The sequence below is a fragment of the Megalops cyprinoides genome, chromosome 3 (assembly GCF_013368585.1).
Source record: "Megalops cyprinoides isolate fMegCyp1 chromosome 3, fMegCyp1.pri, whole genome shotgun sequence".
NCBI classification, from domain to species: domain Eukaryota; kingdom Metazoa; phylum Chordata; class Actinopteri; order Elopiformes; family Megalopidae; genus Megalops; species Megalops cyprinoides.
Window position 1 is genome coordinate 31,644,939 of NC_050585.1, and position 20,451 is coordinate 31,665,389.

General features: G+C 44.5%; 3 protein-coding genes across 6 annotated transcripts; all 3 read left to right on the forward strand.

The window, feature by feature from the left end:
• The first annotated feature begins 414 nt into the window (after nucleotides 1-414).
• Nucleotides 415-2,592, forward strand: LOC118774461 (phe13-bombesin receptor-like). The gene is made up of 3 exons (XM_036523804.1): nucleotides 415-782; nucleotides 1,637-1,988; nucleotides 2,179-2,592. The coding sequence occupies exons 1-3, from the start codon at nucleotides 415-417 to the stop codon at nucleotides 2,590-2,592; spliced, it is 1,134 nt and encodes a 377-aa protein (XP_036379697.1).
• A 1,098-nt stretch (nucleotides 2,593-3,690) lies between these two features.
• htatsf1 (HIV-1 Tat specific factor 1) lies at nucleotides 3,691-13,936 on the forward strand. 2 transcript variants are annotated; one of them, XM_036524884.1, is made up of 10 exons: nucleotides 3,691-3,730; nucleotides 5,134-5,303; nucleotides 5,392-5,611; nucleotides 5,725-5,772; nucleotides 6,568-6,722; nucleotides 8,194-8,357; nucleotides 8,646-8,742; nucleotides 10,889-10,978; nucleotides 11,592-11,729; nucleotides 12,642-13,936. In XM_036524884.1, exons 2-10 carry the CDS (start codon nucleotides 5,139-5,141, stop codon nucleotides 12,951-12,953), a joined length of 1,389 nt encoding a protein of 462 aa, XP_036380777.1. In that variant the 5' UTR covers nucleotides 3,691-3,730; nucleotides 5,134-5,138; the 3' UTR covers nucleotides 12,954-13,936. The 2 variants fall into 2 exon arrangements, with proteins under 2 accessions (XP_036380777.1, XP_036380778.1); XM_036524885.1 differs by having other exon boundaries at nucleotides 3,697-3,730; nucleotides 5,139-5,303.
• Nucleotides 13,937-15,477: 1,541 nt separating this feature from the next.
• si:ch73-52f15.5 (uncharacterized protein LOC100150557 homolog) lies at nucleotides 15,478-19,623 on the forward strand. 3 transcript variants are annotated; one of them, XM_036525444.1, is made up of 5 exons: nucleotides 15,478-15,613; nucleotides 16,526-16,563; nucleotides 16,646-16,871; nucleotides 17,052-17,450; nucleotides 18,253-19,623. In XM_036525444.1, exons 3-5 carry the CDS (start codon nucleotides 16,682-16,684, stop codon nucleotides 18,294-18,296), a joined length of 633 nt encoding a protein of 210 aa, XP_036381337.1. In that variant the 5' UTR covers nucleotides 15,478-15,613; nucleotides 16,526-16,563; nucleotides 16,646-16,681; the 3' UTR covers nucleotides 18,297-19,623. The 3 variants fall into 3 exon arrangements, with proteins under 3 accessions (XP_036381337.1, XP_036381336.1, XP_036381338.1); XM_036525443.1 differs by having other exon boundaries at nucleotides 16,663-16,871; XM_036525445.1 differs by lacking the exon at nucleotides 16,526-16,563 and having other exon boundaries at nucleotides 16,663-16,871.
• Nucleotides 19,624-20,451: the final 828 nt, after the last annotated feature.

Here is a 20,451-nt window from a genome sequence, read left to right on the forward strand (position 1 = left end):
CAGACCGGAGCAAAAGTTATATTTCAGAGATTACTTAATACATAGCAATAATCTGTTGTCATACAACCAGCTGACACAAGAGAAAAAAAGAAACAAATTTCGAGTGTTCCTCCTCCAGGTCTTACTCTACCATACTATCTCTCTCTCGGTTCATTTGGGTGATGCGCTATGCGACACTTGAGTTTGCGCTTCATGTCAGCACACCGACTAAATCCTCATCCGTACACAAAAGAAACGGTTACAAGAGTAGTGTTCTCTCTCTCCCACTCAGCCCACACATGACCAGGACACTATCAACGTCTCAGTTTTAAAGCGTTTCTTAAAAACGCATTTGAAAAAGTAAATAATACTACGGTAGATATTCCCAGAATGGACTAACTTGATCTGACTTTATATCCGGCTCGAACAGGTAATATGGAAGACGCAAACAATTTCAGCACTTTGGACAGCGGCGAGTCTTCGGAAGAACCGCTGTCATCCGTTATTTTGTGCACTGTGCTGACGGTCTACAGCGTGACCATCGTGGTTGGGGTTTTGGGGAATGTCACTCTGATTAAAGTATTCTTCGCCGCCAAGAGCATGCAAACAGTGCCAAATATCTTCATCGCGAGCCTCGCGGTCGGGGATACTGTGCTGTTAATAACATGTGTTCCAGTGGAAACGACGCGCTACTTGGCAGACACCTGGTTGTTCGGTCGAGTTGGCTGTAAGATCATTTCCTTCATTCAGCTCACCTCAGTCGGAGTATCTGTTTTCACGCTGACGGCACTAAGCGCGGACAGGTAAGCATAATATTTTTTTAAAATAATATATCGAGGAAAAATGGTTATTATATTAAAATCTCAAATTAAAACACACGGGCTACTTAAACACATTCAATTTAAACTAAACCTAGATCTAGGTAATCTACATCCATGTAATGAAAAAATAAGGTTATAACGATTTAAGGTTGTTATATATTATATGGTTATATATGTCATTTGCTGGTAATTGCAAAATCAAAATATATTTCAAAGTAATTCTGCACATTTTGATAATGTGATATATCAGAATAGAATATTTGTTCTATGAAAGTGGCTTTAATTGTCATAATTCAACAAACGCCTCCAAAAAACATTGTCACCCTACTAGAGATTCAGTGATGGAATTAGTTTGAAGTGTGAGAATTAATGACATTTGTACACCAGATCACAAGTCTCAGCGGTCCGTTTGTTGCAGTCTTTCTGAGCTTTACACACACATGAAGTTGCTGAATTTCATCTCATGCATTACAAATTTATTATGTCAAAAGACATTTGATTGCAATATTTTCTTAAAGGCAATTGGCAGTGCCATGTAATGCATACATTACAGTAATACTGGGAAAACACCCCTATAAATGGATAATAAAATGGAAAACCTTCAAACCCATATACCCAAAGCATGCTGCTTTCAGAACATGTTTACAGAATTCATTTTCAGGATTAACAATAAGATTAACTGAAGAATAAAGTGGTATTCTACGGTCTCCCACTTTGGAAACATGAGCTTTGTGTGTGTCTACCCAGAATGGCATAAATAGCACTCATATTTAAATGACACGATTAATGACCAAAGGAAACTCATTGTGTTGGCACACTGCTGTCCTGCTCTCAAGATACCAGGCTGTTGTGAGGCCCCTGGATGTGCAGCTCTCCAATGCCAAACAGCGCACCTGTAGCTGGGCTGGTCTCATCTGGGTGGTATCTATGCTCCTCGCTGTCCCCGAGGCCATTTTCTCTGACCTCTATTCCTTCACTGTGCCGGGGACCAACCGGTCCCTGGAGACCTGCGCACCCCAGCCACCGTCAGGGAGAAGGTGGCAGGAGATGCACTCCCTGGCATATTTCTTGGTCCTCTACCTGGTCCCGCTGACTGTCATTTCGACCTATTACTGCCTAATTGCCAGGACGCTGATGTGGAGCAGCTCCAGCATGCCTGGGGAGGAGCACTCCCATGTTCGAAAACAGGTGAGGGGGGGGGGGTATCATCAGGCAAAGGGGTACAGAGTAGTGGGCGTGATTTTGACAAGATAAATGCAACCTGTTGTTGTGAATTTGGGGGAGGCTGCCTGAATCAAATCAACACAGGATGAGAACAGCGTGTCCCCATCAAGGTGTCTGTCTGCCGCATCACTGTGCCTGTCTGTGTTGTATACAGATTGAATCTCGCCGGCGCTTGGCCAAGACGGTGCTGGTGCTGGTGCTTCTATTCGCCCTGTGCTGGCTGCCCAACCACCTGCTGTACCTGTACCGCTCCTTCAATTATCAGTCCATCGACCCCTCCATCGCTCACCTGCTGGCCACCTTCCTGAGCCGGGCCCTGGCCTTCAGCTCCTCCTGTCTCAACCCCTTTGCCCTCTATTGGCTCAGTCGATCCTTCCGCAGGCACTTCAACCGGCAGCTGTGCTGCCTCTGCCCCCGCCGCCTCTGTCAGTCCCGCTGCCCCCGGCAACCGCATCCGTGCACCAGCACTGACCACGGCACCACCTCTAACACCAGAGCATCCCTGCCTCTCACTGACGTGAAGAGCCACCCAGAGGATGACACCGGTAGACGGGTGGATGAGGAGTGAGGGCGAGGGCACAAAGCTGATGCAAATTCTTTTGCATTGCCTTGCTTTTCAGTACTATAATACTAAACAGTATCACTGCAGCAATTTGTAAATGTCTGTTGTGTACATTGCCTATATAATTCTGTGATGGTCTGAGAAATCGTGAATCGTGTATTTAAATAAAGATTGTGGTGAACACAGTTGCATGTATGTGCTGAGTATGTGCTGTGAGCGTTGATGAACGTGCAACTACGCTCTGTATCTTTCTTTTTAACTGAAAAAACATGATTCGTTACATTATCCCAGCAGATGCTCTTATCTAGAGTGACTTCCATAGCTTACATTTGTACATGCCATGTAGAACAGAGAAGGAAATTTACTGAGATATTTACTAGGTTTCAACACCTGGCCCAGGCATACAACAGCAGTGCCCCACTTGGGAAATCAAACCAGTGACCTTTTGGTTATGAGCTGTTTCTTACCAGTACACAGCATTGCTGCCATATGTTCATTTTAATCACCATAATATACAGCAGATACATCTGCATAAACAATAAACCTGTTCAAATTCATTAGTGTATTCATAATAACAAATCAGCTCCTGATTCAATTCTATTGCAACAAATTTAGTGGAAGCCCAACACCTAACATACAATACAAGTAATGTGTTCTGACTAAGAGAATACAGACAAAACAGATTAACAAACAAACCCAAAAAATGAACAAAAAAGAATCACTTAGGAGGTGAGTGGCCAGCTGCGAAATGAATTATTTCAATTACCTCTTGAAATATTGGTCAGTCTGCCATTTCACATGAAGTCAAATGTAAAAAGAAAGTTCACAATAATGACGTAATTAATACTATACATAGCATACACAAACAACAGCGACATGAGCTACTCCCAAAACACATTCTCTAACATTGCAGTTTGTAAAATTTCTTACGGTTATGCTGTGCACGGAATAGTTATTTAACTGACCCAGGATCAGATTGAGGTCATTTTACTCATAGTGGTTACAATCGAACTAGGGTTGGATTATCTGATTCCAGATCAGCAATGTAGATCTAGACTTCACACTGCTATTCTACGGTATGTTACAGGAAGTTATTCTTTGACCCCGGAAGTGTATATTACGTCTCAAGAATACCCGTGCTAAGGTATGGTTCTAGCGGCTAAATGAGAAATAATCTATTTTTTATTTCCCTGAGTTTGTACGTCTTCGATTTTACAATGAGGTTCATTGTGAATCCAATTCCTGTCCAACGCAGACATCCATATCTGCTTCAACGTGCTATTTTTCTCACTTAACTAAACGGCTAACGCATTCGTTAGCTAGTTAGTCCAACTAGTCTAGCTAGTCTAACGTTATATTTGAAAACATCTACCAAGAGCCCAATCCAACAATCTGTAATTTAGAGTTTTTGATTAGATTTTTTTAAGCAAATGGCTACTTAGCTATCTTTAGCTAGCTAACTGTCTGGCTATCAGGTTAGCTAGAGTTTCTGTAAGAGAGCCAGCTACCTAGTGTTTGATATAGTTTGTTGAAGTGAAAATGTAAAGAATCATCTACTCGTATTCATTAACCTATGGTAAAGTTTGATTTAACGATTACTTTATAGGCTAAGTCTGACTCAGGACTCAATTGTGTTGTATGGTCTTGCGATAAAACCCTTAGCAGAACAGGTGGTCTATGAAAAATGAAAACCGGAGGCAAAAATGTGACCAAAAGTAAAACATAACTGTGCTGTTGCAGATTGACCATTATGAGGCATGGGTCGTGTTTTGTCGTTTGATGTAACAGGCGTCGTTGTAACCAGCTGAACTTTTTTCGCGTTGCGAATGCATATTCTGCAGCGTGGCAATACACAGTGTCTTGCAAAAGTATTTAGACCTTTGATCAGTTCTCACATTTTACTGAATTATAAATGATACGTTGAAATTTAGTTTGGTGTGATATTTAGAATACTGAAACTCAAAGTCGATTATTTTAAGGTTACAGTAGTTCATGTTTGAAAATGTTTTTATGCGAGAATTGGTCAAGGGTCTGTAAGCGTATGCAGGGCACTGTATCTCAACAAGAGATTCCGTATGTACGGAAAAAGACATAGGACTTCGTAATACGCTCACAGCATTTTCCTGATTGTTGACTGTTGTTCATTATATAAATTACTTTAGACTAGACTGTGAACACCCAATTGCAATGGTCATGAAGTCCATTTAGTGCAGTCAAGCTGAGTAACACAACCCCGTTTTTTACATACCCGAATTTTAATTCTGCATTAAATCTATGTATAGTTTTCAGACCGTATGGTAACAAAATGAATGTGAATGTGCCCCGAAATTATTTTCTCAGTGTATGATTTAAAATGAAAAATGCTTTTTCCTGTACGAGTGAGTAGCAAGATACTGTGAAACACAATGCTCTGGAGTGGCACGTAAAACTAAGCAATTCTAAACAGTGCAGTTGTGGGTATGCATTTACTCGCTGCTGCTTTTCCGTACTGCTTGTGCTCTCCCTTTGCGCTGAAATGTGTTGTCGTTTTGCTTATCATTCTGATAGCGCAGATGAGTGGGGACTCAGACAAAAATAAGGAGTTTGTGGAGCAGCTGCGGCTGCAGCAGCTCTATGGCCAGCGAGGGGAGGACGGAGAGGATCCCAACACGTACGTGGATCCGGAGGACGGCACCGTTTACGACTGGGACCACGACAAGAAGGCGTGGTTTCCGAAAGTACGTCTGGCTGCGATTATGCCTCTGTCACGGCCTCAGTTTTGTGGATTTCGATGTAACGGTCGTTGTTCTTACTCCATGCGCGCAGATAACGGAGGACTTCCTGGCAGCCTACCAAGCTAACTATGGATTCAATGAAGATGGGGAGCAGGACCCCTCGGTTTCAGGGGCAGCTGAGGCGGACACTGCGGCGAAGCCTGCAGAGGCTGAGAAACCACCGCCACAGGCCTTGAACACAGGGCAGAGCGCAGGTGCAGGGCAGGCCAAAGAAGGGAAACAGAAAGGAGAGAAGAGGAAAGCAGACCCAGGTATGCAGAGCTACATCAATGTTCATGGGTGTTCTTATGTTCTATATCACAGGCTGTTATGTAAAATTTGAAAAATTTGAAAAATATGGCTTAAAACATTATCACCTTTCCAGGCTGGTTTGACGTCGACCAAGACAAGAACACAAATGTCTATGTGTCAGGTAGGTGTTGCCATTGCGAGCGCTGATGTGTGGTGGTGGGGCAGCCGCACATACAACACAGTTTAGCCCAAGTCTTCTGCATGGTAGACTGCTCTGTCATTGCAATGCACCTCAGCGGCTTGAAATCCGTAGTAAATACATGCTTGACATTTTGAGGGGGCATTCCAGTTAGCAGCGAACGCTGGTCAAGTTTGGCCAAGCAGTGCCATCCGGTGGTGGAAAAAGGCACTGCTGGGGAAGTTAAATTTTCATGCTGAAACCTCCATAGTCTTACTTCACCTGGTGAAGTAACAAAGGATCATATGGTATCTTACGTCACAGGCCTACAATACACAGCTTCATGAATCTCCAGAAGTACTGAATATGATTTCACAAAATCCTAATTAAACATCTGAAACCATCAATCCAGTCTGAGCCTGATTAAAGATAAGACTTCTTATTTGTGAATATTTGTGTATAGTTGTAGTGAGAAAGAAACTGGACTTGTGCTCAGCAAGTTGTTGGCTCAAATCATTACTGGGGTCTTGAGCAAGTTACTTAACAAGAGTTTCTTCAGTAAGTGTTCAGCGGTGTAGATAAGCAGTACATAACATGTCAGCGTATGTGGCCCTGGATTAGGATGTTTGGTAAGCAACTTGCTTATGGAACAGAACTGTACAGTTAGGATGTTTTTTAGTACCTCCCTTAGATTTTCCACTGGCCTGCAAAGTTCTGAATGACGTGGCTCAGCTGCTGTTTGTGTCTTTGAGCGAACCCCCATCTCTGGTGTGTGAGTGCCATGTTTCTCCTCTCCAGGCTTGCCCCTGGACATCACCCCTGATGAATTTGTGGAGTTCATGTCCAAGTGTGGCATCATCATGAAAGACCCCCTCACAGAGCAGTACAAAGTGAAGCTGTACAAAGACAACGAGGGGAACCTGAAAGGGGATGGACTGTGCTGCTATCTGAAGGTGAGTGACTGTAGCAGGGGGAAGCTGAAAGGGGGCAGACTGTGCTGTGCACCTTTAGCCTCGGTCTGATAGAGCAGTGTTTCTCAACCCTCTCCTGGAGGACCCCCTGCCCTGCATGTTTTAGATCTCTCCCTGCTCCAACACAGCTGATTCAATTGATCAGTTTGTTATTAAGCAGCTTCAGGAGTTCATAACGGGTTGATCATTTGAATCAGCTGTGTTGGAGCAGGGAGAGATGTAGAACATGCAGGGCAGGGGGTACTCCAGGAGAGGGTTGAGAAACACTGTGATAGAGCATTGGTCCATGCAGGTGATCCTCGGGTTACTGCCACCTGCTGGTGGTAGCTGGAATGAGTAGTGAAGTGAGACTCCTGATGAAACAATGGCTACGTTTACCTGCTCATTAATACTGCGATTTTATTGTGAATAATACTCAGAGATAGGCAAAAGTCAGGTCAACACCTTAAATTGATTATTCTATTGCACTTAAACTTTTAATTGCAGTAAAGATAATGACAGCAAGGATATGTGGAGTACTCCTGTCTTATTTGCATTAGTGTAGGAGTATTGGAACATGTAATCACCTTAATCACAGTTCTTGGTTTGTGTGTTTGAGAAAAGAAAAACAAAATTTTTTGTTGTTAACAGCAGTACTTATGATGCTGATGTTAGCTGTCCAATAAGCTGTGTCTACAAGGAAGAAGGTGAATGGTGAAAGCCAACCTTTTTGGAGTGAACATGCTATGTCATGGTCATGAACATTATAGGATGTTTAGATGGGTGTAAGCACCATAACAGCTAGTTACAACAGCTAGTTATCAGTAGTTACTTCACCTGAATGAAAGTTACAGAATAAGACAGGGAACAGTAGCAAAGTAGTTTGCAAGGTTAGAGACAAAAGCCTCCCGCTCATCCATTTACACTGTTAAATCGAATTTTCCATTATTTACACATAAGCCTCTAATTGCAGAGACATGTGAATGACTTAATTGAACAATTTTCTTGATTGCAGCATTGACAATAATTGCAGTATATTGTGCACACAGACATGGTCATTGATCCAGTGGCACTCACTGCCATAATCAGCTTAACGAAGCCTGAATTGTGAGGTTGTTTATGTGTGCATGTGGGGTTGTATGTTTTTGTATGTGAGCACATGTGAGTCCATACATGTGCTTGCTTGCGTGTGTGCGTGCGTGCATGCATGCGTGCGTGCGGGCGTGAGTTTGTGTGCATGTGATTGTGTGTATGTGTGTGTGTTTGCGTGTGCATGTGTGTGATTGTGTGTATGCATGTGGTTGTGTGTGTGTGTATGCATTTGATTCTGTGTGTTTATGTGTGTTTTTGCATGTACGTGTGCGATTGTGTGTGTGTGTGAGAGAGATTGCGAGAGCGTGTCTGTGTGTGTGCGTGTGATTATGTGCATGTGGCGCAGGCTGCAGTATCGCTCTGAATGTGCTCCCCGCGGCAGAGGGAGTCGGTGGCGCTGGCGGAGCGGCTGCTGGACGAGTCGGAGATCAGAGGCTACCAGCTGCACGTGGAGGCGGCGCGCTTCCAGCTCAAGGGCCAGTACGACGCCAGCAAGAAGAAGAAGAAGAGCAAGGAGTACCGCAAGAAGATGCAGCAGCAACAGAAGTAGGCTCCTCGGACAGATGCAAAACACACTCCAGAAATTACACGCCCCGCAGAAAGGGCTGTGCTCCTGTCACATGCTTAGTGCTCGTACATATCGCTTTGAGTGTCTTCATTCCTAGTTTTGTCTCTGCTCTACTCAGCAATCCTAGGTCACAGTCCTATTCAGAATGCAAGAGTCGCAAAGCTAGCGTTTTCCTTCTAGCAGATTGACGACACGACATAGCGACGGCTATGCTAACGTGATATGTGACGCCTGCTTCCCCCCTCTCTCCCTGCCGGTGTGTGCAGGCAGCTGGACTGGCGGCCAGAGAAGCAAGGCGACCTGAGGAAGAGGCACGAGCGCGTGCTCATCATCAAGAACATGTTCCACCCCAGGGACTTTGAGGTGAGCGCTGCACTCTGTCAGTGGCCCTGGATTAGTGCCCCAGCCTCCTGGGGGTTATGGTGGTGGTGGTGGGGGTCATGCTTTGAAATGCAGGTACAGATTGGAGTCAGACACATAATTAGGGGGCGAATGCATGCCCAGGGTGCGCTGGTGTGATGGACTGGCTCAGCGTGGGATAGCATTCCTGCTGTGAGTGATGTTTGATAGCCCACAGACCCGAGTTGGACCCCCTAGGCTGCCGTAGGCTGCTTGCACGCTGAAACTGAGACTCTGAAACCAAGCTCCAAGATAATGTCCTGCCGTCCCCAGCACATCTTCACATTATTGTATTCACAGAGTTCGGCTTTGTCAGCAATTCATAAGAGTCCATCCTGTTGAAGTTCCGTATTATACTCGGTGCAACCTTGATGCCAGTTGTTTGAAATGGGTGGTTGGTTGAGAATCCATAACTACTTCCTCAGCTTCCAGCTGGGGCTGCACATTGCTCCCCAAATTGATTTATTTGCTATTTATTTGCTTTGTTATTCCTGCTTACTCTTCCCCTTTTCCAATTATTCCACTTTTCTTTGTGAGTCTTCATGTCTAAATTTATATGGAACTTTGCTCACATACTTTGGGTCTTATACACGCAAAAGTTACAGGAGAGTCTAACAGGTTATCTCCAGACCAAAAGCAGCAACGGGTAAAGTTGTGTTTCACAAAACGGTAAACTGCCTTACTGCCTCACTAATGGTTGATTAGTGCTTCACTGTGGAGAACAGGGAAGTGTTGATTGGCCTGAGCAAAAGCAGGAAGGAAATGCTCAGGTTTAATGCTTGGTGGAGCCCGAGTTTTACTCATCCCCGTTGCACAGATTCACTGGCCATCTCGTCAGGTTTAGTCACATTCCGTCTGACGTGGCTGCCCCTTGCGGGCGCTGCGACTGCCAGGAATCCGGGCGTGGCTGCAGAACAAGGCTGCAGTGGGGACAGCAGCTTCGCAGGCAGTCGGTGCGGTCCCCGTCCCAGGTGCTTCCAGGTGGGGGGGGGGGGGCTGATGCTGCACGCGTGGCTCCTTGCACACGCGTGCCCAAAGTCATCCCATTCCTGTGTAACCTGACCCCTGTCCCCCGAGGCAGGGCGGCAGCCCACTGTCCCCTGCCACTGAACGCGGTGACTGGCACACAGGACACGTCCGCAAGCCCCCAGCCCTCAGTTGCCAGATCATTAACTCACGCACTGTGGTTTCAAGCAGCATTCTTGAACCAAAGCCAAGTATTTTAATCCCTTCACGGCAAAAGCATACAACGTATTCGACTTTTCACCCAACCCACTTTATTACTCTCACGGTGCCATCCTCACCCTAGCCTCCAGAAACAGGGATATCTCTATGGGGGAGCTGGAGTGGGCTCTGAGATACTGTATACAGAACAGCTTTAACATGTTACTAAGCTTGCCGTGTTCTTTTCAAAACAAAGCACAGACAAGATAAGTCATGAAAAGGCTTGCATTCCTGTCGTGATTGCAGTGAAGTATTTGATTGATTGCATGAAAATATAAGGTCACCTTTCTGAGTGCATTTTGCCTAAACGTTAAATGAAAATGTGGTTTATGTGACCTGACAGAAATACTCGTACAGCGAACCTGAAGCTGATCATTAGGTTCCCTTTCTTAGTAGCCCTTCCATGAAATTCAAGGCAACTGCATAGAGAAGAGATGCCAAACTATTCCATGTTGAAAGTCATTGCCTAAAGCATTACTCTGTTTTTATGAAACCTTGTCACATTTAAATTATGCAACCTATTCTCAATGTCCATGCTTCAAATAAAATACTCAGAACATCTTCACATATCTTTAATATAAGGGGCAAGCTTGTGTTTTAATGAGCTGCACCTCTTAACACCGTGTACAGCAAAGGTAGGATGCCGAAAGGAGTGTGGGGTGAAGGAGTTGCGCTTCACTCCCCGTTGGCCTGTCGTCTCCTCAGGAGGATCCCCTGGTTCAAATAAAATACTCAGAACATCTTCACATATCTTTAATATAAGGGGCAAGCTTGTGTTTTAATGAGCTGCACCTCTTAACACCGTGTACAGCAAAGGTAGGATGCCGAAAGGAGTGTGGGGTTAAGGAGTTGCGCTTCACTCCCCATTGGCCTGTCGTCTCCTCAGGAGGATCCCCTGGTGCTGAACGAGATCCGAGAAGACCTGCGGACCGAGTGCGAGAAGTTCGGCCAGGTGAAGAAGGTCATCATCTTCGACGTGAGTGTCACTGCCGGAGGGACTCGAATTAGTCCTGAGGTGGCCACTGCGACGCTTCTAATAACGTCTTGGAATGAGGACACATATTTGTTTTCTATAACAATGGTCCTGGACAGGGAGAACATACAGGTGGGATTGGGTGCCTTTGACAGGGCTGTGGGGTGAAGGAGTAGCCTTCACCTGTTCCCGAAACTGCTCATGTTTGTTTTAGTTTCATTTAATTGTTAAGTGTATGTCTGAAATTCTCCCCTTCTGTGTATTTTGTGAGAAGTATCAACCAGCCTCTACATACAGGGTCTTAAGCTTGATGTCTGCTAAGCCCTCACTAAGAGATCAGGGTGTGAGGCCACTGTACGTCAAGCCGATTGCTTGCAACACAGGGAAGTAGAATAGAGTTGTACTGAGGGAGTGGGAGATGAGCACAGTGGTCTTGCCTAGATTCTGCATGTTAATCCTTGAATGTTCATTAGGCATCCCTGACCCAGTCTACTCTAATATATTATATTACAATGCTTGTTTGTCCCATCACAGCTGGTATTGTGTTAAATCTGCACTTGTTGGTGTCAGAATAGACCCCTCTTTGATTGCTCCCCTGTGTGACTGTGTCCCTCAGAGACACCCTGATGGAGTGGCCTCGGTGGCATTCAAGGAGCTGGAGCATGCTGACATGTGCCAGGTGGCACTGAATGGGCGCTGGTTCGGGGGCAGGAAGCTTTTGGTTGAGCTGTGGGACGGCTCCACAGACTACCAGGTAGCAACCGGACTGATACACAGGACCTTTGCCCAGAACTCAGATTAAAGGTTGCTACCGTGTCTGCAGGGGAATGTCACCAGATGCACACACATTTACAGAATATTTCCTTGACTCCGTGGATGCTTCTTTCATCACATGTACTGTCAAGGGGCTGTATGTGCTGTCTGTAATGGGTAACAGTGACCGGGGACTGTGTATGCTGTCTGTAATGGGTAACAGTGACGGGGGACTGTGTATGCTGTCTGTAATGGGTAACAGTGACAGGGAGCTGTATGTGCTGTCTGTAATGGGTAACAGTGACCGGGGACTGTATATGCTGTCTGTAATGGGTAACAGTGACCGGGGACTGTATATCCTGTGTGTAATGGGTAACAGTGACTGGGGACTGTATGTGCTGTCTGTAATAGGCAACAGTGACCCGTGGCTGTATATGCTGTCTGTAATGGGTAACAGTGACCGGGGACTGTATATGCTGTCTGTAATGGGTAACAGTGACGGGGGACTGTATATGCTGTCTGTAATGGGTAACAGTGACCGGGGACTGTATATGCTGTCTGTAATGGGTAACAGTGACGGGGGACTGTATATGCTGTCTGTAATGGGTATCAGTGACAGGGGGTTGTGTGTGCTGTCTGTAATGGGTATCAGTGACTGGGGACTGTACATGCTGTCTGTAATGGGTAACAGTGACCGGGGACTGTATATGCTGTCTGTAATGGGTATCAGTGACAGGGGGTTGTGTGTGTTGTCTGTAATGGGTAACAGTGACAGGGGACTGTATGTGCTGTCTGTAATGGGTAACAGTGACAGGGGACTGTATGTGCTGTCTGTAATGGGTAACAGTGACAGGGGGTTGTGTGCCCTGTTAATGGTTAATGATAACAGGGTTACATTTGCACTTGTCTGCAGGTGGAGGAAACGACCCGCGAGCGAGAGGAGAGGCTAAAGGGGTGGTCCAGCTTCCTGGAAGGAGCCAAGGGGAAAGGGGCGGCCGGGGGCGACTCCGCTGACGGAGCAGACAAAGGTCCGGCCCAGGGGGCCCCCACAGCCAGCGCACCGGAGGGATCAGGCGCGGCGCCGCCGAAGCCAGAGACGGGGAACGGGGAGGGAGAGGGGGCAGTGGAGTCCGTGGGGAACGGCGCCAGACCATCGGAGGCAGCGGAAGCTGATTCCACCGACAGCAGCCTGGCGGGAAGTGATGATGAGAACGAAGAGTCATAATCAACCAGAGACTGTCCATCTGTCTGTACCTTATAAACAGTCAGCCAGAGATCGTTCACCTGTCTGTCCCTCATACAGTATCAACCAGAGTCTGTCCATCTGTCTGTTCCTTACAAACAGTCAGCTGTCCATTTCTCTGTCCATCATAACTAGATGAGAAGGCCACCACCAAAACAGTAGGACAGGTCATTCTGTTCGACTTTGTTTGATTTGTTCCATCCATGATCTCAGTACAAATCTGCAGGTGGTGGAAGAGGCTGATGCAGAAGAATGGGACACTAGAGAGCTGGTGTGTGAACTGGTTAAGGTGAATTTGCATGATATTGGCAGTTGTGGTGATCTGAAGCCTTGCACTGGTTTTACACCTTTCCCTCCATAAAGCCCTCCCTCTTTTTTCCTTCTTAAACCAAGGCATTGACTTACGCTGAGCAGTGCCTGTTTCGTGTGTTTTGTACTTGTATAAATCCATGTAGTCGGGGAGGATTGGTAGATATTTTTGTGTCAGACTCATATCGGAGTGTTTTGTATTTGTCGAATGACGTTGACTGTGTGGAATTTCGTATGTCGTGACCAAAAATAAAGGGGCTACAGTATCAACAAGGAATCTCTTCTGGACTTAAAGTGTAATATTAGCTTTTGCTTTCTCATGATTGCAAATACCTACCTACCCAATACCTAACAGACTTATACAAACCTCTTGGTTTTATTTTGTGTATAGCCAATTCTTCATCCCTAAAAATGACAGATTTGAGATCAGATTAATTTAATTATGAAATGAAGATGGTTGCTTGAAGGGGTGGTGTAATACTGTCTCAATAAAACAGCAAATTCACTATGTGCTTCATTCATTCACCTGCTTCTTTATTATACTCATTTTCTCTGCTCCAAATGAATACATAAATCATGTAATGAGGAAGGCAATCTTGCAAAACTCTTCCCTCTCCTGTGTGACCTTAATGTTTGCAATTATGTCCTCAGTTATAGCCCACTGTAACAGCTGCCATTGGATATATCCCTTTCTGTGAAATAGACTGTGATTGAGGCATTGCAGTGGGTAAGTGCTTTTAGATCTCTTGCTTCCTTTGATGCATTTAGGAGATATAACTTTTTTTCTTTGCTCCCGCTTTTCACCCTGATGTTGGGTTTGCCAGCTGTGTATGAAGCTGTCTGGACCATGACATGGCCTTCACATTCACACAGGAGCACTGAAACGAGGCAAGCGCAATCTTCTGATACGGTTGTGTGCTGACAATGACTATTTTTCACTCTGCAGTTCTCACCAGGAGAGTGAAAACTGATTGGAGGACAGGGTCAACTCTTACTGGAGATAGCTTTGCAATTTACACATGCTTGATGGGTTGCCAGATTTTGCAGTTGAGTGATCTGAGGAGGGACCCTGATGTAAACCCAACTTACCCCTGTGGAACAAAGTGAAAAATGCCCCGCTAGACTCCTGGTCATGGTCTGCTGATGACGAGCCATACCTGAACATACAATGTTTTGGGCAGTAAGGCTTGTTTGAAAACAGCTTACACTCATCTTCCTTCACATTTTGCACAATGTTCATTGTCAGTCAAAATAAATGCAAAGGAAATTCTTTCCTGTTCTCCAGCTGCACATGTACATTTTACTCTTGTAGCAGTAAAATTGCTTTACCGCCTGATCTTACTGCATGTCTGTCCTTGCTGCTCCCCCTGTTTTGGTAAGGGACGCCTCTGCATCTCATCCAGAACGTTTCTGTTCGGCTGGCCTACGACCTCCCAAAACGTTCCTGTCTCACCTCTGCTAGTCTTCCTCCACTGGCTCTCAGTGAAGACTCACACCAGTCTCAAAACACCACAGCTAGCCTGCTGGGCAGGCAAGGAATGTGTCCTATCTATCTACAAGCAGCATACTGACCAGGCCACTCTGCTGGGACATTTCAGTCACTTCTCCTGCCTCTTTTGCCAAGATGCAGATTCTTAAGCAGTGGGTATTTAGCTTCCACTGGCAGTTTACGAGCTGCTATGCTGTCCTGACTGCCAATAACACTGATTAGTGGAGTACAGTGTGATACATGCTCACCTCACCTCTGTTTAACTGAGGTCAGAACAGTTATGTTCTGTATGTAGACTGTTCTTCTGGCGATATTATGCAACTTTTTGCATTATTATGCCTTGTAAGTATGCCCAAGTAAGGACGTCTGCCAAATGACTGTGTGAAATGTAAAATAATTCTTGTTCCATAACCTAAAAACTGAGTTGCTATCCAACAGTAAAAATAATCATCCACTCCAGCTTTTAAAGGAACATGTGACTAGTGATCGTTTGGATATTTTTTTGTTCCGGTCAAACGAGCTAGAGCGCATTCTATTCAAAACAGTTTCAGCTCTCGGTGCACTTCGGCATTTCGCATCTCATGCACAAGTTTTTACACCGAGAGGGCGTGTTCAGAGAAGCGACTTCTCCAATCAGAGAGCAGGCTGGACTGAGATTTTGTTGTACCTTGAAAAACTCGAAATTCAGCTTCAGACGCACCCGCGCGAAGGAGCGCTTCAGGTACTTTAAGACTCGGCAGTTGCCAAAGAAACTTCTTGGTTAGCACGACATGACCGGTATCGTCGATTTGTAGAACAACATAAATAGTTTAATCTACTCCGCTGAAAATCACACCTGTTTCAGGTAAGGGAATTATAAGTACACTGTCAAATAAATGATTAATTTGCTAGGCAACATTGTTTGCATTATTTTAATGAACAGCTTTGTAAGCGCATAAATCGGTGGGGAGGTTATGGAAATAGTTATTGAATTTTTATATGCTGTAAAACTTGTATTTATTAAGTAGGATTACATTGTAAACTTTTCCGCGTTGATGACTTAAAGTTGCGCGTAAAAAAGGAGTTGTCACAACGACCTGAACTAGATTGTTGAAATGCAACAGAAAACGTGCCCACACAATTACAGTGTAAAATGAGTTCAGTAGCCTAAATAATACAACTTTTTCTATGTCTACACTCTGGAAGAATATCTTGCCACGTTCGCTAATAGAGCGCCCATCGTAAACAGTGTGTGGTTAAAAAAACGCACAATAAAAAGACTTAACCACTGCCGACGAATATCAGTCAGTGTTTCCTATTGATACACTGCACTCACCACTTCTCCTGGACCAAACATAAGGAAAATGCTATGGTCTGTTCGTGACTGCAAAAAGTAAATGTCTTGGTTGTTTAAATTATTTTTGAGCTTTTATTTTAAATCATTAATACGACTGCTTTCTTTCTCCGGTGATAGCAGTGGACAGGATCCCTATTAGCAAATAGGGATCTAAATTAATGCTCAGTAGCTGAAGTCCATGGCCACAGATACAACACAAGGCACAGGAGCATATTTAACTGTACATTGCGGTATAGGAAGAAAAAAAGGGGGCTCTGATTTCTCCTTTGCAGTATGACCACAGTATACCCTCTACAGTGACTTTTCATTTGTTCTGTTTACTTTGAACTGTCAGTGTTAGGTCCTGCATTTGCTCTAAATCAGTCTCTGGAGTGGCAATGTCAATCAAATGATTCAAAGCTGTCCATTATTTGCTAATAGGGATCCTGTCCACTGCTATCACCAGAGAAAGAAAGCAGGTGAGTGTCATTAGGTGCAAGAGGAAGAGGAATGGCATGACTGCAGAACGAATGGAGAAAGGGCCATGGCGGTGATCTACAGCGTGTCTGCTTCCACAGGACCTGCAGAGGCCTAGTGATGGAGGAGAAGCCTGGCAGCCCCGTGGCTGCAAGGACCGAGGAACAGTCCCAGAGCATCCTTTTCACCTACTTCCAGGGTGACATCAACAGTGTGGTGGACGAGCACTTCTCCCGTGCCCTCAACAAGGCCAACAAGCCCAAGGACCTCAGCACCAAGAACAAGAGCAGCCGACGAAGCCCCAAAGCTGGTGAGACATACATGCGTGCATGGACACACATGCGCGTGCGCACACACACACACACACACACACACACACACACACGCAAACACACACACACATACACACACAAACACACACACACATACACACACACACACACACACACATACACACACTGAACAACTGAAATGTTTCCTCGTATTTCAGAGGAGCCTACTCCAGCGCAATGGGTTTTCCCTGCTCCTTCCTGGTCGGAGGCCGGCTTCCCCCCCAGCTCTGCAGGACGGCTCCAGCTCACAGCAGCAGATGACCCGCACACACACCCTGGGGTGATCACAAGCTCCAGTGGCCAGCCGCCCGCTCTGTGGTCCTTTGCCCCCAGGCCGGGCGACAGTTTCGGACTCCCCACAATGGTGTATCCCCAGCCTGTGCCAGCCGAGGGCCCCGGGGCAGTCGAGCGGCAGTACGCCAACTCCTTCCTCAACCTGCTGCACAGTGACCGGCCAGTGGGTGGCGCTGCCATGGCTTCAGCCTCCAAACCAGAGCTTGCTCCTGGATGGAACCCTAGTGGTGCGTTCAGAGACCCTCTTGGACCTGGGAACTCAGGTACCACTCAGTTACCACTAGTAATGTTACCATCTTTGGGGGCCGCAATTTAAATCCTGCTTCCTGGTTCCACATTTTAAAAATGGACACATGTTCAAAAGAATACATTTCCATAATGATTTCTTTTGTTAAAATGCCCAGTTTTTCAAAATTTTCCATTTCAAGTGTTGACTTTGAAACCTGGCTTTTCAACAGTGTTCAGTTGCTTCCCTCATCCTTTACATAAGCCAAAACCTCCTTTTAGGCTGGTGAGGGAAGCTGATACTAGCATGGCAGCATCTTTTTTTTGGGGGGGCGGGGTACATGCAGAAAGGAACCCTCTCATGGGAAACAGATTGGCAAAATTCATTTCATCACTTATTAATGATTGATTTTAGACAAAGGTGCTTGCTGATTATGTGGAATAGTATTAATAACAGCAATAAATAATGTATAGAAACCACCACCTGGAATCACTGAAATTGTTAATCATTGCATCAATAGTTTTTTAGCCGGGAGGTCCTATATATGGTTGATTGTGAAATCGGGAATTTAATGTTGCTTTCCTAATTCGATACCTGGCATTGCAATACTGAATTTATGACATAATAGTGACCCAAGCCATTGTAGCATTCTGTGAGTGAAGGGAAATACCTCTGATAATGCACTCTATGCACCATGCATCAATGTCTAGTATTTATCTAGCAACATAAATGTAATTATTTGACAACAGTAGCAGATTGAGAGGCAATTTCCGGGTCTCCTTGTCTCCACTTATTTGCAATGTAGATGCATGATGGTCTGTTTTCTTGTGCTCTTTTAGGAATACAAGTGCCAGAAAAGAAGAAGGATTTGTACTGGTATTGAGAACAGGCTGTCTGTATGGTACTGAAAGAAAAACAGAACCATCCATTAACCTGAACAGCTCAACACAGGGCATTCACACTGTAATCACTTAGCTCAATGGAGCTCAAATAAAGCCAAGCAGAAAGCCAGCCTGGGTGAAACTGGCCCTCATTACTGCTCAAGCCAGAAATATCATCTTCTCGTGCTACGCTCAGCACTTGCAACGAACGTTGTTGCAGATACTTAACTGAAAGTGCTCTCGCTGGAGCAAACTATCTGGCTGAACAATCACACCTTCCTAACCATCAGGCACTTGCTCTGTGTGGGAAAACCTGTTTGAGAACTGGCTTGTCACTCTCAGAGTCACTGTACCAAGGGAGGATGGAGGACTGTCAAAATGCCGGCAAGTTCTTGAGAAATCAGCCTTGGGGGGTGAGGGGAGGGGGGGGAAGAGTGAACGGAATGTCCTTTCTTAAAAGTGAGGAGATTTGCTCAAAAGGTTGCTTTTCCAGCAAGGTATGCTTTATGCTGTGAAAATGTGGCGATTCTGAAATCCAAACATTGGAAGACTAGAGCATATCAGAACTGTGAAAGTACAGTGCATGACACAAAAAGCTCAGTATTTTTGGTATACTGGCTATAATTTTTCTGTTGTACCACCAAAGTCCCTGGTTTTGATATTCTTTTTCTAAGGCTTTCTTTTTTCAATAAAAAAACAATTAGAAGAGGCATGCCTTCTGGGGTAATTAAACCTTTGTGAATAATCATTGCACAATATAGTTAAAATATGTTTTTAATTATGGAACACCTTGGTATGCTTCAATGCCTTGTGGTCCACAGTTAGGTATGAATATTCCTGTAATGTATTGATGCTGATGTTTTGTCAGAGATGTACCGGTTCCATGCATGGGTTAGCATGCCTTATGAATATGATAGGCTGTATTCTGACCCCATGACCCTCTTGCCTTTGTGATGACACATTCATTCTGGGTCTCACATGCACTTCGTTAATAAGAGGTAGAAAAGAGTTTACATGTAAAACTGTATGTTGTAATGGTGAATATTTGGATTTATGGTTTGTTTTATAACACTGTTAAAAAGAATTAACATATAAAAATGCATCATTCCAGGGTATAACTGAAATGGCAGGTCCACATGCACACATGTTAGTGTTATGTTTATATTGTGCTATGCTGTTATGCTCAAACTAGTGTATAGAGAGTGCAACTGTGTTAGGTTTATAGGATTTGGAGGGGGAAGGGTTTCATGGGCATTTAATTTGTTTTATTATGCATTAAAAACATTATTTACTGTATTCTGCTGAATAACTTCTGTTACAATAATTGAATTCATGGCAAACTGTAACATTTGTTGGAAAATATATATATCTTTTCCTGTTTTTTAAAAAAAGGTTTTTCATTTTTATTTCAGTGTTCCAATCTATTTTAGTTCCCAGTTCATTGTTTTCAGATTGTCACTTGCGATTCTGAGATGTGAGTTTGTCTGGAAGACAGAAGGGACTGGCTTCAGACAGAATAATCTCTTCCAAAAGGCAGTTTTGTCCAAAGTAAAACCCTAATCATGAATTCAAAGGGTCAAAAGGACATCACATCTGTGGACAGGATGGCTTGGATGAGATGACTTTTTTAGATTTGCTGCTGGAATCATCATAACAAGTAATTAAACCACATTCTGCAATATTCAATAAAACCTTAGAGCAGGGTTTGCCAGACTTCATCTGGGACTCTCCTCCGTATACTGGTTCTCTATCCCAGCAAGGTTGCAATGGCTCAAGTGCAGTTTTAATTCATCTCTAGTCTGAATTCTGAAAACAGAAAATTATCAAGGCTCTAAGATTACATTAGGTAAGAAACATGTATTTGTTATAGAGCTATCGATGAGTTCTCAGACTACTAATGTGTTCATGAAGTACTCTATTGCCAATTTCTTTGAAAATGGAATTTGGCTGAAGGATTAGCTTGTTGATTTTTGAATTGAATAATTCATTGAAAAAACTGATTGGTTGTAGGAAGCAGATTCATGGTGGAGCCCTAAATGTGGAAAATGTGGACATGTGGTAACTGAAACTAAACTTTCTCCTGCTGAAGAAAAAAAGAGTTCAGGAAGCACACCTGTGTGGAAGCATGTGCTCAACAGACTGGGTGGAATGAAAACT